At 36.3% G+C, this 20896-nt stretch overlaps 1 protein-coding gene across 2 annotated transcripts in view; it reads left to right on the forward strand.

Moving 5' to 3' along the window:
* Positions 1-20896, forward strand: part of STXBP5L (syntaxin binding protein 5L) — a 199500-nt gene that overhangs the window by 150733 nt on the left and 27871 nt on the right. For both annotated transcript variants that reach the window (XM_061988737.1, XM_061988738.1), the window contains one exon: positions 3472-3534. In XM_061988737.1, the coding sequence (XP_061844721.1) occupies positions 3472-3534 (63 nt within the window). The remainder of the gene's footprint in view (positions 1-3471; positions 3535-20896) is intronic.

Here is a 20896-nt window from a genome sequence, read left to right on the forward strand (position 1 = left end):
TAGAGAAAACATAGTATGATAATTCAGTGTGAAGATGATGGATTGAGAACTTGGCTTTATGTATTGGCTTGTGAATATATATTGTTATTTTATAATTCCTTTATTTATAAGCAGATGTGATAGCTTTGAATGATTTTAAGTGATCAGTCTGAATCATTCAATCATAGAGAAATTTTTAAATCTATAAATAATTTAAAATTAGAGTTTATATATGTTGTTACTCTCCGTAATATACAGTTTATTTTTTGATCCTTTAATAAAGAGGAAATGGGAAACACAGTAAACTTTGAAGAGTATCTATGGGACATCTTTAAAAAGCCCTTTAGTGCCTTATGTGATTTATTTATATTTTGTACTATTTTCCCATATTTATAATTTGTTCAAATCAAAGCCAATTTCTCTATATCTATGGTCACATCTTTTCTCACATGGTGGTTTACACTGCCAGTCTTAGTTATTTGGCTTCAGTTTTGCTGCTATGTTCTTGCTTTACCTGGACTCAAAATTTGCTGGTATGAAGGGTTTTTTTGGCTAAAAATAGCTAAAAATATATTAGCACAGAACCTGCAGAACTTCAAAATTAAAAGTGAAAATATTTTTGAAATCTAACACCAGTAGCTGTTGTAGTCTCTCAAACATTCAAGGGAAGCTGAGTTGCATGAAAATAGTTACATATGATAAATTATTGAAAATATTTGACCTTTCCTTAAAAAGGAAATTGACCGTTAGAAAATAAGCAGTAATACAAAGAAAAGATTGAGAGCTCCTTTTCTTATCTCAAAGGGGAAACAAAAGGGACAACCTTTAATGGAATCAAAAGTAACAAATGAAAATTGACATATGTATGTTATTCCTTTCAGATTGTACAATTCATGGGCCGTATAACATCTTTGAGATTTAGAATTTAGTAAGGTTAAGAGAGACTTTGGATACATGGATGGAAAATGAGAATAACTATATTTCTAAGCAAGAAAGATGTATGGCAGGAGAAAAATCTGCAAGTGGCAGTGCTTTAATGAATCTGAGATTAAGACAACGCCTTTGTGTAGGGCACATAGTACCACTTGTGCTTAATGTGGGGGCTTATTTTTTTCTTTTTTTTTTTTTTAAGGCATCTGTTGGTGATCATTGTTAGAGGTGGTAACAGCTTGACAATGAGTCTAGATTTGTAGAGAAATCCCCCCCCCCCCTTCATCATTTTTAAATAAGAAAACATGAAATGTATCTCTATTGTTGTAAGTTCTAAAACTGTTTCCAAGCGTAGAGAGCTTGTGGTGTTCTCACAATGGTTGGTGTTGGGTTTTCAGAACAGTGGTGCCATTTTGGTGCATCTCCTACTTAACTACATAGCACAATAATTTCTACTGAGTTGTAGGAATGCTCCTTTGAAGGGAAGGAAAGGAAAGGAAAGGAAAAGGAAAGGAAAGGACAAGGAAAGGAAAGGAAAGGAAAGGAAAGGAAAGGAAAGGAAAAGGAAAGGAAAGGAAAGGAAAGGAAAGGAAAGGAAAGGAAAGGAAAGGAAAGGAAAGGAAAGGAAAGGAAAGGAAAGGAAAGGAAAGGAAAGGAAAGGAAAGGAAAGGAAAGGAAAGGAAAGGAAAGGGAAAGAAGGAAGAGGAAAGGAAAGGGGAAACTATGTAGAAGCAAAATCTGACCTGGCATTTAACACACGTAGCTATCACCAATAGTTAACTATTCCAAGGTTTAGGAGAATGTAATTAATCACAACATCATAACCCACAGTCTTGAAAAAAATTAATATCTCAAATACTGCATTTGCAAAAGAAACAGTTTAATATTTCATTTCATTTATCAAAGGTCTCTGATGTTACACGAATGTGCCCAAACTCTCTCCTGCTGTACTTTGCAGACAGTTCTGCAGCAAAAATCAATTACATCTCAAATCTCTAGGTACATACAGAAACCTCAGAGTCAGGAAGATTTGCTGTAAGAAAGCTTTATATAGAGAAGGTCCCTTAATGTTTGCAGTTCCTGAAATCTGTTGGAACATCAAAAGTGAACTGAATTCACAACTGATTGGAATATAAAATTCTCTCCACAAGTTGAAAGTTGAATCAATGAATAGTTTTCAACATTAGTATCTAGATGATGATCTCTTTTTTTGTTTAAAAGTCAGGAGCAAATATGCATTTACTTAATGATTTGTACTTAACAGGCCAAACCAATGTTATGGTTTTTCCAAAGCACTCTCAAAGGTGTTCCAGCACTCATGCAATATTGGTTAGTGGCAGGAACTTTATATTCTGCTTCTTAGGCCTCTGGATTCTCCCTATTTCTCAGAATTCAAAATTACACTTTAGAGATGAGAGTGTCTGAGCCTTAAGGTCCGAAAGCCCTAAAAATTAAAACATGTCACTGTTGCAGGAGGCATGGTGCCATACTGGAGAAAAGGTCAGGATAGGATGTTTCACTTCAAGGATACAACATATGCACAGTGTGTAATCACAGTATCATAATAATAATGCACATCTGAATGTGAGCTAATTAATGTTCACTAGCTCTGTGACCTGAGTGCTTCAAGTCCACATTGCTAATAGATGGACTGTTTGTCAGTCCAAGTAGCCTTGTTTGCTACTCCAAGTGGCCAATAGCATGAGGCATCAGAGCTCCATATAGCAAGTGTGGAAACCACTTCATATAGGCCTGTTAGCATGTGGTGAAAGATAGTATCAGCTCGAACATTCTCTCCATAGCATGCCAAAAGGCACATTTAAACTTGTCCATGCAACCTGTGCCAAAGATGGGGTCTTAATTTGGTCACAGAAACAAGCCCAAGCTTAAGCAGTGTAAACTAAGATTACATTATTTATTGCTGTCTTCAACGGTAGGCTGCTACAAAAGAGTTCGTCACAAATATTTATAAAACAATATGTAAAATATCTTGTCCAAAAATTCTGTTATATTCAGACAGCATTATCATTGCCTCTGTGTCCTTTAAAATGAGCTGGCTTCCATGAATTCATATAAAAATTCCTAATATTTCATAGAAGTGGTGATATTTTTGTATTCACTTTCACCAGTACTATCTTTTTTAGTTTCTTTCTTTTTTCTGTTCTCCTCCTGTTTTAAGGTTTCCTCTCTGGCATTCCACAGCAGTTGAAAACAGTTATTTACACATCAGTTTGACAAGGATGAATTAGTTTGATTCATATATTTAAATTTTAAGCTATATTTACTTGGTTTTCTCATGTTAGGAGGAGTCGCTCTTTATCAACCATAAGGCATCCAAAAAAACAAATTTGAGTTAACGAAAGTTGTGATTTTTAAACCAGAACACCTAAATTTCTGCAGTGACAGCCTGATAGCTGTAGTTATATGAAATAGATATTTCCCCTCACATTTCACACCATTCCTTTCTCCAAATTGACTTTAAAGTGCAGAATATCATCAACCAAGAAAGTTGAAGCATGCCCTGTTAGATTGTAACTTAACTTTCTAACTCCATTTTTTCAGGCCTGACTGAACTCAGTGACAGTCCAGTTTCCCTGGAGCTAGAGCGTTGCAAGTCTCCCCACTTCAGGTAAAGGTGATTGGCTTCTCTTCCTGCAGTCTGTATAAGCCATTCATGTCATGCATCACTATGTTCCGTTAATCCCTAAGAAGTGAAGTGCAGTTACAGTTCCAAAGAGAAGAAATTACTGAAATGCTTATTACACAACAGAGTACAACCCTAAGTCTGTTAAAGAAAATACAATGAACATCGTGCATCTTGAGGTGAAGAATATGAAAACACCTGAATTGACCATATCATGCAGTTATATTCCTATATCCTTCTATTAGAGGCTTGTTTCTGTGTTTTCTTAAAAGGCTTTCTGATTTTTTTTTTTCAGTAGGGAGGCCTGATAATTTTATATGTATTATGCTTGTGCCTATGTGGCATGTAGAACTCACCAATGCCAAAGTTATGTAATTTACAATGGAAGCGTAACCTCAAACCCATAGTCCTTCAAAAGGTGAAGTTCATCTCATTCCTAGAGACTTTTTCTGCAAGCGCCTTGTCTGCATTGATCTCTTTAGTGTGAGTTCACTGTCCTCAAGATTGTTGCTTAGAGCTGTTTTCTAGTAGCTGACTTTTAAATGTGATGGAAGATGAGGTGTAGCTGTGATACATTCATTTTGTTTATGATATACATATCACATTTCTTTTACTTGTAGCCTTGTATGTATTGATAGATACTTTTTCTTTTCTCAGTTACGGTAGCAAATTACCACAGATACACTATTCAAATCATCTGTTATTATTACACGTATTTTACTTCATTATAACAGGACACAAAAATCTTGATTGAACGCCACTAATTCATAATTTACAAAAAGATGAAACTATTAAGTGTTTCAATGACACATCAAGAACTAAAACAAAATTACTTTTCTGAAATATGTACTTCTGTGAACTATTTGCAACCCAAAATCTGTAGACATGGCAATATCAAAGTGAAATAGACTATAGTAACATTGTATAACACAAAGAGTTCATACTGTTGAGCTGGGCATCAGATACTCAAGATAAGAGCTTTAAACTCGGTACAATTAGACTATTTATTGTGTGGCTCAGTGGGATTCATCTTGTCAATCTTCTCTCCTGAAATGAGCTACAAACTCTCTTTCTATTTACTGAAAAGCAAGAGATCACTGACATGGCAAATGTGCATATGCTTAGTTGTGTAATGTTGACACTCCCATAGCACCTTAGTTTTTCTGCAATTCACATCAATTTTTCATTCTGCAATTGATAAAAATATCGATTTTTGATAAATTTTTAAAAGGTTTCTATAAAATTTATTCTATCTATTTTGGAGATCATTCAGCAGGAAAAACATGGCATATTTATGAAAGTTTCCTATTTTAGCCTTTCCATGTTTTTTTTCAAGCTATATTTGAATCTTTAAAATGTGAAGCCAGGTGCAGGATTTTAGGTGGTAGCTATTATTAGAATTAACTGCTCTTTAAAATAGAAGTTACTTTACTGTGACTTTTTTTTTTCAATTAATGCAAAATTAAAATAACTTTGCTTTGGCATATCTGCTCTAAAACTGGTCAGGTTTAAAATATTGATCATCCGAAGTAACTGACCTCAGAACTGTGACCCTCAGGAACTTGGGAGTGGAATTATCTTGTGCTTGTCAGCACAGGCTCACAGCTACATCAGCCTCTGCAATGACTAACATTTCTTTATTGTAGAACACAACCAACTAATCTACATAGCTACAGATTAATCAGGCAGGATCCTTCTGCTTACAGTCTTGCCTTTGATCTGTTTAAATCATACAAGTTTTGTAAAAGAGGTGTGCTGTCCTCTGCGGAGTCCCATGCTTGTGCAGCCAGGGACCACATTCCTCTGCTGAAGACAGACCAAGACTTTATCCTTCAGAAATTTAACAGAAACTTAAAGAATGCTTGGCAGTTGAGTCAAGTGATTCAAGATGCTGCCCAATGAAGGTCCTACTGGGTGTGACTGTATCACCAGTTGGTGAAGTTGCAAAGACAGAAGGAACAGTGTTTGATTTGTGGCAATTTATTATGGTTGCCAGACCACATCCATATCAGTTCTTCATCTGGCAATGAAGTTCATGCCAACTACTGTCCCTGAATATGCACAATGCGCACACAAACTGCTGGAGGACGTTAGCCTAGGTGACAAACACTACACACATGTTAGCACACCAATGAGCAACTTCATCCTTGGTTTTATGAGAAGGGGGTTCATTTGATTGATGTGCTGATGTGCATAGTTCGGGACTCCAAGACAATGCCTCAGAAGAATCCTTCCACTCTTGACTAATTATCAATGTAGACACAAATAGTTTTGCATCAAAGTAAGCCATTAATAACTTTGTCAGGTTTCTGTTCCTGACAGGCCTGTAAGAACAGTGTTGATAAAGGCTTCTTTGAGAACCTGAAAAACCTTCTGCCTCCTCATCTCTTGGCTTGATTCCAAACATTGCTTAGCCTGCCTGAGCCATTTCTGTTTCCCTGAAAGATGTATTTTGCCTGTAACATTCTACCGCTTGTCAATGTTTTAACCTCTGACTAAGCTTCTGGGGAGCCAGCCTAGGTAAACCCAGTAATTCAGCTTTGTGGTTTCTCTTCTGCCCTGCCCTGAATCAGTTAGGCACTTGTGTTCTATCACCATTATGACTGCTGGAACACTGAGCAGGAGACTCATTGCTGAAGAATACTCCTTACTTCTACTTCACCACAAATCCAACTTCTTCCATTAAACAATGTTTTAAACTTGTTTCTCAAGGCTGCATTTTCAGGTGTTCCTCCTGTACTATGTACTAAAACATGGCATTGCAGTGAGTGTAATTGAAAAATCATATTCTTGTTCTAAAAGCCTGTCAAAGTAGAACATGAAATTAAATCATTTGATGGAAGTTTTTGTGAACTTCACGGTGCCACACAGTGGGAAGCAGCAAGTGAAGAAATACCAACCTTACATCTTAAAAATGGTAGGCAGAAGAGAGAAATAACCTTTTTTAGTTACTGGTATATTATTTAATTAAATTAATATGTAAACGTTATAGTGATGCATTTCCAATACTATACAGAAAGACAAAGTTAATAAAGCCATTTGAAAGGTTCTGCTTATTCTGTGAATATCTGAGTGGTGGCAATTTCCACTGTAAATAAAGATACAGCAATATATATGGAATAACACTGCTTAAAAATACAGAACAAAAATACTCTAAAAATAAAAACTCAGAACATTTCTCTATATAAAGTATGTTTCACGAGAGCAGTGAATGCAGCATGGCACGCCACATAGTAGTAGTTGATTGGATTTTAAAAAACCCTCTGATGATATAAAGAACAGTGGAGTTTGGGGGTTTTCAATACCACCAGAATATCTTATTCTTACTCATGCATGCCATGCTCTCTCAGTGGAGAAAGTTAAACTGCAGTTTGATTGCTGTTTGTGATTTGGAGGTCAGAAGTTAGGGCTTTCTACTACATTCAGTCTACTATGACATGTGAGAGCTCAGTAGCTCTGAAACAAACTCTGAAGCCTTTTAAGCACTCAGGATGTAAACAGTGCTATATCTCATGCTGGAGTTAATTGCTCTATAATGTAAGACAAAACAGTATCCATTCCAGTAAACTTTACTTTTATTTTTGTAATCTCATTAGGAAAGTTTATTCAGGGGCTTTCAGGAATATAATATCTACAACCTGCATAACTATATATATGTCACTGCTTTAGCCATTTATAAGCAGCTTCACATTGAAGCAGGTAGTTGAGAATACACTGTGAACACAAGAAAATGTATTTTTGAGGGGTCATTTAAAGTTGTTGTGTAAGATGCAATGGACAGTTTAGACTTCTTTTCAAAGATCAGGAGGAAGGAATTTCATCAGTCTGTATATAGAAGAGTGACTTCTCAAATATATGTTCTAAAATGAAAGCACACCTGTGTTTCTTATGAAATCCCCTTCATATTGAGGGATTGCATCCAAAATGCTTTTAAGACCACAGAGCTTAGAGAAGGGTATTTAAAGATTTCCACTTTTCTACATGAAATATTTTTAAATATATTTGTTTCAAGAATAATATTATTAAGTTTCTAGTAGTTACTCTTTAACTCATGGGTAACAGTAAAGTAGCTGAAGAGATTTGACTCAGTTTGACAATTACAAGCTTATGTAAAGCAAGCAAGAAAGTGTTTCGAAACATTTTGTGTGTGGAAAACAGAATGTAATTTATTTTACAACTTGATTATTGGTAAAACTGCCAGCATAACCATTTCTACTTATTTATATTCAGTTTAAAAGAATGTTTGCTAGCCATTAAAGAAACGTTGTTTTCTGTGCTATGAATATAAGGTACATTTTATCACTTGGGTTTGGGCTATGGTGTTCGGCCCGGGGGTGAGTAACAGGTGGGTAGTCCTCATAGTGCATGACTCGGGATTCAAGGGCGCTTGAGCTCTCAAACAGGAACCAAGTTGGAGCTAAGCAAGGCAGCAGAGCAAGAGTGAGCAAGGCCAAGCACAGCCTGGTGATCACCAGGCAGATCCAGGCAAAATAACAAATTCTCTGAATACAGTCTTGCTGTAATAGATGAGGGAAACACACCACCGAAAGTTGTAGCTGTAAGTGCGCATTTGCTTGTTGGTTGTTCTTTGTTTTCTTTGAAAGATGATAGGAATCATATAGCTACGAGAGGATGTTGTCAGTCCAGGAGGCCTGGATACTCAGCTTAGCTAGCTGCCAGACTGTACCTATTAACTCTGTGTGTGCCTCTTTCTCATCTCTCAGTTGGCTAACTTGACTGTTTACACATTAAGCTCTTTTGGGTCTGACTTGTGTTGCACTGTGGTGTCACAGTTTCTTCCAGGTGCCTCTAGCATGAATGCAAACAAACAATGGTAACAAATAACTCTGTTAGCCTTTTAAACCTTTATATTCTATTTCATCCTTAAACTGGTCTTCAAAAGTTCTTTTATAGCAGATAGCTTTACACGCATGATCCTCCTTTATAATAAATCAAGAGATGGTAAAAGAAACATGAATTAGATACTAAAAATAGGTTGCAAAACAATATCCAGTAGTAAAAAGTTAGTTTTACCAGGAAAAAAAAAGCCACAAAAAACAACACAGCTTTAATCACAGTAAAGAATGAAAACAACCAGCTCCTCCTTATGTTTTTGCCCTCAAAAATATAGTCTATTGACAACAGCCCACACTGTGCCTTAGAACTATCATGTCATGTCTTACACCAGAAATTTCCAAATTTAGTGGGGGAGATGATGGTAGGAATAAGTCCTGGCTTCCTCAACTGTACTTTCTTTATTTCCTCCTACTGTGTGTCTTCTTTGTCTCTTAGCCCGCTGCTCACTCTGTCCTCTATCCCTGTACCAAATAAACTAACTACCCAACAGTACACTTCTCTTTATGATCCTCAGTCCCTTCAGCATTCTGAGACTGTATTAGATTGCAGCCTTCAGTATGTTATGCCTATTTTGTCTCTGCACAGCTGTGGCAGCTCCCAGATCAAGCCTGTTTAGAGTCCTTCAGAGGAATCATAAAGTGCATACTTTGCATGTGCTGTAAGATCTTGCACACAAATTGCTGGGAGCTATTTCTGCAGTCTTGCAGTTCAGACGTTTGTACCACAATTTGGGAACAGCTGTGGCATATAACACAAAGCCTGTAATTCCTGTTATACAGAAACACCTGTAACATAGAAATAGAAGAGGTTAAACCACCACTTTGCAAAGCTCAAAGCCTGCATCAATACAGCATTAATGAAGCTCCTTGGTGTTATGTGCAACTAGGTTTTATAGCTCTGAAATATCCTAGTCTGTTAGTGAAGTATCCTACAGTCTTCCTTAGGAACTGGTAATTCTTTTTCAAAGGACTGATTGGGCCAGATGTTGTTCTTTCCTTTAAAGGAGGTTATATCACAAATGATGCTTCTTTCTCTTTCTGTATAGCAAAGCAATGATTTTCTGGAGCAGTGTCCTCCATTTGCTGTCTGAAGGAGTGCATGACAACTGTTTGGATAAATGGAAAGTTCCTAAAAGGCTGTTCTGAAAATCAAGCTGCCCTTTGTGTGGGTGCCTAAAATGGAAGTAGGAGCCTGACACTTAGAGGATCCAAATTAGAGGATTTTCATGTAGTGTTGTTAGTGATGTATATTTTGAAGAGATCTCTTTGCCTTGTACCAAAGCATCCAGTTAAAAATGACAGCTAGAAATGGGTTACTGGGAGGGCTATACTGGTTATTCTAATACCAAATACTGCTTAAGAGTCTGAAGGTCTTCCCTGAAGAAAGAAAAGCATTTAACATAGATGCCAGCTGATTTTTTCTTCTGCCACATTGCAGGGTTTGTAGTTTATGACACTGCAAAAGAATGCAACAGAATTTCTTTTTAGGAGCTGTATGACTTGAAATGGTAAGTGGCTGTTCTGGGCATCCTTCTGACCTAAAAGCTTATTAAATGAAAATTACAAAGGACTTGTTCCTTATATGTCTCAGTGCTGCTGTCCCCATGAGGGACTTTAGAAGTATAATAGTTAGCTGACAAATACTTTGTTGTTCACTTCTAGAAACGGACAGTATGGGTAAGGGGGAAAAAACAGGAAAAAAAAAAGTGAAAAGATACTGTAAGTCTTCTGAGTAATCAGTAAAAGATTTCTCAAGGCATTCTTTTTATAAATTCAATGCCATTTTGACTGCTACAAGACATGCTTCATCTGAGTTCTCTGGTGCTCATTGTTTTGAAATGTACTCATGTGTAAGGAAATGAAAACATTTTTGAACAGAAGCAAAATCATAGTTGTGTTGCATAATTGGAACACAACAGGTAATTGAAACTGCAGTAAATTGAGTGCCATATTTTGATGTCTAGATAACACATTATATCCTGAATCCGCTGTATTTCATTTCTGTGCAATCTGTCTTCCTTTCCATAGTATTACTATAGTGTGTTCTGTCTCCATTACCTGTACAATATGCCCTCTCTTTTTGCAAATGGTATCTCGAGGTGTGATGTCATCAGAACTCATAATTTCATTACGTTCTCTTATTAAATTGTTTTGCAGGTGTTTAAATATTTGTTATATGCTGCATAACCAGCATTTGCAATATTTGCCTTAAACTCATTTGGTTTTTTTTATCATTCGTGTCATCGCAAGGTAAGATATTGCAACACAAACCCAAAGCTGTGTAAAACACTGTTCACTTCTTGAGATCTGGAGTAATGTTGTTTCCAGTGCTTCTTTGTTCAGTTACATTCATTTTGCTGAATTGTGTACATGAAAATATCTAAACCACAATTCTGGTTTTATATACTGATTTAAAAAAAAAAAAAAGCTACAAATTTGCAACATGATATTAAACAGAAGATGGCATGTTGTTTTCCCTCACTCTTCTTTCTTTCTTCCCAATTAACAACTGCCTTTCTCCTTTTTCTGTTGTTTCAGTTAAAGGATCAAGAAAGTTAAGTCTGCCAACAGATCTTAAGACTGATCTTGGTACGGTAGGCAAAAGCCAACAGTTTTAAACTTCCTTACATTCATTGGCAAAACGTTTTACCAACTGATTCATGAGATAACACAATAACCTTGGAGGCTTTGACTGAAAAGGCTTTCTAAAAACCACCTATTAACCCATACAGTTCTGTTGGCAGCTCTCAGCATTTTGCTTGTTTAATATTCATTTATTCCATGTAGACATATTTGCCAGTTCTCACACTCTCTGTGTAATATTTTATTACAAAAGGCTCCAGAACTTTTTACACACTTGACCATTATAACTGTATGTCAGTGATGTTATATGCCTATAACACCCAATGCATGCGCTAATCTGTTTTCCTTATTTGATGTACAAGTTCCATGCTACAACAGCAATAAGGCAGTTGAACATCTATGTTTTACGGTGTCTTTGAACTTCCGAGAAGTCAGATCATAAATCAGTCATTTGTATATCAGTCCTCTCCTTGAGATCTCAGCCAACTGTTAAGTACACGGTTTGTTGTAACCTTGTTCTCAGTTCTTCTTTAATATTTCAGTGGAAATGCATGGTGAGAGCAGAAATTTCACCTCAAAAAATCTAAAATGAAAATTCAACATCTTGTGTAACCTAAAAATGTTTGGTGCAGATCATGTTCTCTCTTAAATATCCATGCAAAAGGTTTTGCTCCTGGCATTTAAGTTCACACAAAGATTGTTATAACATTCTTAGTCTCAGGGAATCCTTTCTAGTTTTGCTCTCATGGAAAGTTTATTGTGTAAGATGACTGGAAAAGCCATGTAGCCATGCCTCATTACTTTAAGTGTCTTTTTAGAGACAGAAGTTAAAGTTGGATCACATCCTTGCATAATAATGCAGCTAAACTAAATTTCTGTCACTAGGAATCATGTGCATGTACTAACTAATGAAGCACTGTTCCGCAAGGCAAAAGTCAGGGAAATAAATATGTCTTCCACATTATAAATGACCGAGGAACTTGGAAAACTACTAATAGCTCCTGATAAATATTAAGTTAATAAATGTTGAAAAATCATTGGAAAATTCAATAGAGATTGTGCACAGAGTGATTTAGTTGAAATACCTTATTTAATCATTAACAGTTATGTTTGAGAAACTATGAATGGAGAAATGCACCCCCAAAAAAATTGATTGAAACATTGTAATATTCATAATACTCAAAAAAATTAAAGGGAGTGGTGTAGGCAGCTATAGACCTGTAAAAATAATATTTGTCTCTAAATAAATGGTAAGATATTAAGAGGGAAGATGAAAAAGAAGCCTTAGGGTATGACCTAAGGCTAAACCATATTCTACAGATTAGACTTCTTTTTGTCAGTATTATTATAGCCATATAATCTTGAAAGACACACAGAGCATGAAGTAGATTTAGATCCTGAATTGTAAGACAGGAAAAAGATAAATTTTATGTCTCAAAGATTGGATTTATGGGTTTTTGGAAAAGCAAGAATCAAATTAATGTGATGTGAGACAGTGAGCGTTTTATTGTATATTATAAAAACCTTTCATATAAAGTTACATATAAGAGAAAAAAGAAAAGCCTCACCGTAAGTTTTTCTGTAATCATGCTGGGAGATGGAGAATATTGTAAGCATTGCCTAGAATATATTGACAGGTAGTTTTACGTTTAAAAAAAACCTCAAAACAACAACAAACCCCAGCAAAGGAACAACAAAACCTCAAGAACTAGGAAGCAGGATAACCATGTATGAAAGGAAAGCTCTAAAAGTTCAATAAATTCAACTTAAGACTGTAGGAGACATGATGATCCATCTTAAATGTATGACATTTGCAGGGAAGTTTGACAATAATCCTGTCTATGATTTTGATTTCAGAGCAATCATGTTTCTACTTTTCCACTATTTACCCAAACTCATTATTTTTCTGTGGTATACAACAAATTAAGTGTAAACTTAAGTCTAATAAAGTCCATTTCAATATCTTGCAGACATTAGTGGAACTCCATTTGCTAGTCAACTGTAGAGAAAGGTTTTTAAAAAAACAAACAAGCTTGAAACAAAACGAACAAAAAACTTGTTTCACCACTTCTTGACTATCTTAGAAGGGCAGAAGATTCCTCTATTGTTCTCATTAAAACTATGCTGAATTATAGATTGCTTATTTTAGAACAGGCTGGAAAAAGCCCCTCTTCCTCAACATAAGGAGCTAAGTTTAAATGAGAGTTTCTGGAAAAGGTGATCAATAATGCCTGCATTTCATTTATTTCCACTCCAAAATGTCTTGGCTACACTGACAGAGCTTTTGGAGATTATTTATCCACCATTTGGCTGTTGCCTGAGGTTTGTCTGAATATTCAAGGGATAACAATACTCTCTGGCCCACACTTCTTGTAAAGATATTCAGGTCACCACTTTCAAATGACAAGATATTGTACATCCATTCCATTGGCTCTGGCTCATAGCTTTTTACAGAGTGCTGATACATCACCTACTCGCAGCACCAACTGCTGCTAATTGGGAAATACATTAGCATTTGGCAGCTTACAGTTCTGCTCTCTTCTTAGGATCTGGCTCATGTAATGTCCTTGCTTTCACTTTGCTTTCAATTGTAATAGTAGAGGTTAAGTAGAAGTTAAATATATTTCAAGTGGAGGTGCTGCCAGAACTGAGAATTGCTTGGGGAGTAGTTTGCTAGCATTTAAGGGAATAATGTGTTATCTGATGACTCAGGGTGTTCTCATTAAACCTTTTCAGGATTTTCATGACTTAAAGGTACTTTGGGACTCCATTTTGACTCTTGGATGACTGATAAAGTTGACCTCAGCACCTTTTTATTTTGATGTAGTCATCATTTTCTATCCTTGCTGAAGAACTTGTCACTTGTCAATGACAAATCTCCACACAAAAATGTGAGAAAATAGCAACACATTGAAACTTCTTGATAGTTTTAAGCTACTGCAGATCATAATAACCCAATGTTTATTTGATTTTCCTATACAGCAGATGTGACGTTGCACACACTCTACAGTTTCTCTATTATTCTTCAGTCAGCTCTGAATTATAGTATATTTTTTAACCTAATACTGTTTCACAGTTTCCTGGAAAGATCATGTATATTTCTATGCACTGTTCCAATGAAATGAATTATGGGGATAATCCTAATCTAATTTAATCAAGTGGAGAATCTAGGATATAACCAGACATATACAGCTTCTTTTATATGAGTTTTCTTTGCTTCACCAGCCAATTTAAGCATCAGTTTGTATTTTGCTTTCACAAAGTATCTCTCCTCATTTCAGTAAAAGCTTTCAGACTTCCCAGGTGATCACAGGAAGACAGGCAAAAGTTCTAACTACATATAGAGATATTTATTAACCGCTGATCTTTTTTAATTCCTATGAACAGATAGTTTCACTGTAAGAATTTACCCTATCACCTATTAGCCAAAGAACAGAAAATCTGAATAGAGACAGACATATTTTGTACCCTCTTGCTAAGCTGTGATCTTCAACATAGTTTTATTATGCTTTCTGCAGTTACTTATAAACAGTGAATAAATTCTTTACCAGGTCAGAGTTAAGTCTTCCCATTTTATATAGCACTTAAAAACTAGACCAAATACCAAATAAACTCTTTTGGTTTTTTAAAATATTTTGAGAAATATCTTCTGATACAGAGGCCTAAAAACTTTAATTCTGAAAGTTGGCTTCAGAAAACACAATTGTAACGGTCAGATAAAAGAGCCTTGGCTATAACTCTGTATTCCATTTTGCTCATTTAGCATGAGGTTTGTGGCATCTCTTTGATTTTTCTTTCCTTACAGATTAATGCATATCATAATAAAATTATAAGATGAAAATATCCATTATCCTTCACTTTTGCATTTTATTGTAAGAGAAGTGACGCTTCCCTTTCATGCTTCCAAGCCCATGAAACAATACCTGGATAGTGTAAAGAAGACCTAAGTTTTATATTGAGGATGAGCAGTGGGGATTACAGCAATTCTTACTTTACCCTTTCAAAGTGTTTTATAGCAGACATTAGACACTGGCAAAATTTTGAAGCTTGTAATCTGATTTTGCTTACTGCTGCATTGAACAAGCTGGTAGATTTTAAGTGGAACATTCTATTCTAGTTTTCCTGGCACTAATTCCATTTACAATGCCAATGAACGTTTCAGAATTTTTGAAATTATACAAGTTCCCTTCCTCCTTGGTCCAACATTTTTAGAAAAGGCAATTCAGACATCCAGATGTAACAATGCTTTTCTGAATTACTTGTTAATATATATTGAAAATTGTATGTATATTTTACACGCAAAGGATTTTATGCACTATCCAGGGTGCATCTCCTTCCAGAAGAGTAATTTCTGTTCACTTTTCACTCTCAAAATGCTGACTGAATCAAGGAATTGTCTGTATTATAGCAGAATTAAGGTTGGAAGGAACCTCTAGAGGTTGTCTAGGCCACCACCCTGCTCAAAGCAGATCTAGCTAGACCAGGTAGTTCAGGCCAATGTCTAATTGAGTCTTGAACACCTCCAAGGATGGGTCTCTGCAACCTCTCTGAGTGACCTCTTCCAATATTTGATCAATCTACTCAGGAATAAAGTTTTTTCCCGTGTTCCAAGACATGCCCTTTGCCTTTCATCTGATCACTGTGCACCTCTTAGAAATATCTGTCTCTATCTTTTCCAAGTACTTGGATCAGGTGGTTGCAGAGAGCAGTAAGTCTCCTATCAGTCTTCTTAAGGCTGAAAAGACCCCAGGTTCTCAGCCTATCATCTTATGTCACCCTTACCAGCTTGGTGGACTCCTGCTGAACTCAGGCCTATATGTCAATATCTTACTTGTAATGGCTACAGGACTTGAGATGCAGTCTAACAAATGCCAAACAGAAGGGGAGAATGACATCTCTCAAGCTGCCAGCTGTGCTCTCACTGATTCAGTGGAGGATGTGGTTTGCCTTTTTCACTGCGAGTTTGATCACTATTAAAGTGAAAAGCATTGTGGTTTGGGCTAAAGGCTTTCACTTTTACAGAAATGGTCTTACATGTTTGGCTTCTTTGCTGTTTCACATTTTCAGGTTTGGATTTTGATATTCTGTAGTTAGGACCCTACTAGGCAAAAGTCTATCTCATCTGATGAAGGTCAGGTGTATGACACTATCAGTTTCTTCTTTAATTAAATAAGAGAAAGTTTATGGTCAAACATTCTTCTTTTTGTTTTAAAGAACCTATATTAATGGAAATATTAGTACACACTCTGCCAGTCCAAAATAAAATAACCAGAATGAAAAAGGGCAAAAAGAACTGTCCAACAGGTTACCTCTGTCAGCTATTACAGCAGAATAGGCATGTGGTTATATTTCAAATGCAGAAAGGTGTTGTGTTCTGACTTCTAATGCTTCCAGATTAAAAAACAAACAAACAAACAAAACACAAAACCCCAAAACAAAACAGCACTCAACTGATCAACTGATATACATGGGAGATTTAGCAAACAAGTAGTTTAAAGAAAAGGTAAGTGCTTAAAATGATCAAAATTATATCCTACCTACCATGTTTATAGCTGATACAGTCGAATTTAGTCATGAAGGAAAGGCAGTAAAATTTGTTAGCTGAAACAACAAAACAAGCGGTAAATATTACCATAGTTTTAAGAGCTGATAATAATAAAATGATAGGCAACTGTTAAGCTCACAATGTAATAGATATTCACTGTTCCTAAGTTCTCTGATTTTACTTAAAGAGCTCCTTACTGAGGACTCTGAAAGGTAAGTAATTTTGCACTTCTTTCAAGTGATGCACAAATGCAGTATTCTTCCATTCTGTGGTCTCTGTACACTTCTGGGGCTGCAACAATCTTCAGAAGTACATTTACCAGACCTACCTAGACTCAGAGGTCCTCTTTAGGATTGAGATTGAGCTCTCTCACAGACTATGATCTGTAAACAGACAGTCAGGCATGAAAGAGTTGGTTCCTATCACCTTCTTTGGATTGAAAGCAACATCCAAAGTCTCAGTAACTGACCTGTGTATACAAGCAAAAGAATATTTAGAAAGTAGTATCTTTCCATGTATAATTATTTTGACAATCAAGTGATAACAAAAAAAGAATAAGTAATAACACTAAATCGGAGATTTTCAATTATAAAATCTATTTTCCCAACATTAAAATAAGAATGAACAGTTGTTACTCATTCATTTGGTATAATAACCTGCTATGAAATCTGTCAAAAATCTACAATGCGTAATGCTAGCAAGTTTGGAAAAGCTTTTTTTTTAGAATTGTTTGATTGACACATAAAAATTATGAGTAAAGTTCTTATGTTTGGAATGCCTTCTTTGACCACGTCTGTGCCACCTTCTGTTGAGTACTGGCAAGCAAATTATTTATATGTTAACATCTACAGAATGGTGCTAACTCAATTATTTCAGACATTCTTACCCCTAATCAAAAACAATTTCTTTTTTTTTTTAAATGAGGAGAAAATTCTCTGGAAGAATCTGGTTAGAACAGACAGAAAACACTTTCATTGTAATTATCTTGTATTTTGTTTGTTAATTTCAAATGGAAAAGTGTTTTGTTTATAAAGTCATGCTTTATTGTCATGCTTTTTTTTTATCATGTTTAAGTTGAAATTAAATGTTGCCAGTCCAACCTCTTTGGAGAATTTTTCATTTTTGGAAACAGAGAATTAAACCCAGCTATTTCAATCTTGAAAATGCAAGCACAGTGCTTCTAATAAGGGGTGCTCAAGATTAGTTGGTATCCTAGGTGGTCTTGTGGTTTATCCCCTCTTCTTGCATGTTTCAGTGTTATCCTCTGAGCAGCTTGGGGTGTGTCATGTTTTATGCTTATGTTTCAGAATCAAAACAAGTTTTCTGTCTGTGTTTTCCTGTTTATTGCACAAAACATAGCAACGATTTATGGTACTTATTCTATTGAGGCACACAGAGTGCTGCATACTCCTTGAGGCAGTGAGTCCTGTAGTGCGGTGTTACATGATCACTGGAAATTTAGCACAGGGATCTCAGGATCACAGTTAGATTCAAGTAGTCCAAAATTTTCCCAGTGTTCTCAGAGAGCGAAGCTAAATTTATTTTTGGATTTGCACTGACAGCTTTGGGGTTTTTTAGAAACGATAATGTAAAAGTGATGTTATGGTGTATATAATACATTCTTAGTGTTCTCCATTTGGATAGTGTTTATTTTGTTTTCTGGTTTCATTGTTCATAATTACAGGTAAAAATACTGGTTTTAAAAAAGGGCTCTGGCAGTGGCAGCATGCTTAACACATTCATCCACTTCAGAGTATCTTATTTCGCTGAAAAATAAATCTATTCGCCTTGCTTTCAAAATATGATGATATCTAGGATCAAGCACATTATAGAAGTTCTTTACCATAATAAGAATACCATTATATTACACAGACAGTGTATTAGAAGGACAGCACATTATCTCACTGTGGACCTAAATGTACTAGCAGGTTGTTAATAGGACAATTCATCCTTCCTCTTGAAACTGATGAAAGCATGATGGTAATAGACACTTTTGTTGGCAGTACATCTGTTCTGCTAGGATTCTCATCTCCTCTCCTGCCTGCATGACAGAATTGCATCAAGAGAAATTGTGATCCTCACTTTGTAAGAGACTTTATTTTAAGAATAATTTCTTGAAAGTTTAAGGTGTCAGTCTATATTCTCCCAAGTGACTGGTCACAAAACTTGTACACAAATTTTGGTTATTGTACATGCAAATCTCAGGCAGTTCTCTGGGATGTTCGCACAGGTATGAAATATCTTCTTTTTCTTGATTTAAATGTGTGTCTCTTTGCTGTGTAAAGAAAAAACACATTGGTAGCAACCATAATTATAATCCAAAATCTAATTTATTTATAATACACAAAAATTCCCCAGTGGATATAGATGAACTTTTCTGCTCTTAAACAGCAGAGATTGTATTCCTCAATGGTTGTTGGGGAGATTTTCCATGATTATATTCCAGGTTGTTTCTATTCCATATTAAATTCTCTCTGGTCCTCTTGTCTGCTTTTTTATTGATTGCTTCCTTACATCTTCAGATGTATAATGCTTCTAATTAATTGTATTTAAATTCCCTTGTTCTCAGTTTCTCTCAAATCATTAGTAAGAACTGCTTTTCACCTAGGTTTTCATAGAATCATAGAATGGTAGGGGTTGGAAGAGACCTTTAGAGATCATCTAGTCCAACCCCCCTGCAGAAGCAGGTCCACCTAGATCAGGTCAAATAGGAACATGTCCAGGTGGATCTTGAAAACCTCCAAGGAAGGAGCCTCCACACCCTCCTTGGGCAGCCTGTGCCAGGGCTCCCTTGTCTGATGAGTAAAATAGTTTTTTCTTATGTTTAAATAGAACTTTTTGTGTTCCAGCTTCATCCCATTACCCCTTGTCCTGTTGCTAGATATAATAGGAAAAACGGATGTCCCAACCTCCTGACATCCACCATTTTGATATTTGTATATATTAATGAGATCCCCCCTCAGTCTCCTCTTCTCCAGACTAAACAGCCCCAGATCCTGCAGCCTTTCCTCATAAGAAAGTCCCTTGATCATCTTGGTGGCACTGCACTGGACTCTCTCCAGAAGTTCTCTGTCCCTCTTGAGCTGGGGAGCCCAGAACTGGACACAGGACTCCAGATGAGGCCTCACCAGGGCAGAATAGAGGGGGAGAAGAACCTCCCTCGACCTCCTGGCCACACTTTTCTTAATGCATCCCAAGATGCCATTGGCCTTCTTGGTCACGAGGGCACATTGATGGATTGTGTTTATTATAAACCAGGACTCCCAGGCCTCTCACTGCAAGCTGCTTCCCAGCAGATCAATCTCTAGCTTGTACTGGTGCATGGAGTTGTTCCTTCCCAGATGCAGGACTCTACACTTGCCTTTGTTGAACCTCATGAGGTTCCTCTCTGCCCAACTCTCAAGCTGGTTGAGATCCTGCTGAATGGCAGCACAGCCTTCTGGGGAATCAGCCAGTCCTCCCAGTTTGGTGTCATCGGGGAACTTGCTGAGGGTACACTCTGTCCCCTCATCCAGGTCATTGATGAAGATGTTGAACAAGACTGGCCCGAGAATCGATCCCTGTGGAACCCCACTGGCCACAGGCCTCCAACTCGATTCTATGAATTTATCTTTAACCACTGAAGAAGTGTTTGGTATTACTTTCTGTTTATTATGTCTAGTGTAACACAAATTGCTATGCAGCACTTGCAAATGCATGTTTCTCCTTTCTTATTGACATTTTCAATATATTTGATTTTAACAAAAGTTCAGCTTTTCACTGGTAAGTCGTTGTCTCCTTTTTCTTTTTGCAGAAGTCTCTAAGTTGTGTATCATATACATGTTACTGCATGTAAACTAAATTCAGCATGTATACATATACACTCCTTGTCGTGTAATATTCCTCAAAAAAATCATTTGAGACTCTCTAACAGGCTTGCAGCTTTCATGTCACACTGTGTCTCTCATAAAGCATTTCTCAGTAGTTTCATCAAGTTCACAGCAACTAATTTATTTCAGTTCCTCTTAATCTCATCATCTCACTGGTATTTTGTGACACATTGACCTTCCATCCAGCACAGTTCTGTTTCTTTTTTTTTAAGCTATTATTTGATAATGGGGATAACTAAAGCATTTTTTATTCATATGGGCAGTGCCATGAGCCCAGACAAAGGCAACCAGTACCTGCATTGTTGAAGCAGCACATGGAGAACACTGGAGAATTTTGGCATGAGCCTCTTTTTGTGTATATATCTTAGAGTGTGTTACTATCTGCTTTATTAAATTAGGGCAGTTAAATCAGTGTAAAATGGACTGATGTATTTTAGCATGCAGTAATCTGCTATGATTACTTTCAATGGCTTGCATGAGCCTTACATTT

Source organism: Colius striatus, chromosome 1 (genome assembly GCF_028858725.1).
Source record: "Colius striatus isolate bColStr4 chromosome 1, bColStr4.1.hap1, whole genome shotgun sequence".
Lineage (NCBI taxonomy): Eukaryota > Metazoa > Chordata > Aves > Coliiformes > Coliidae > Colius > Colius striatus.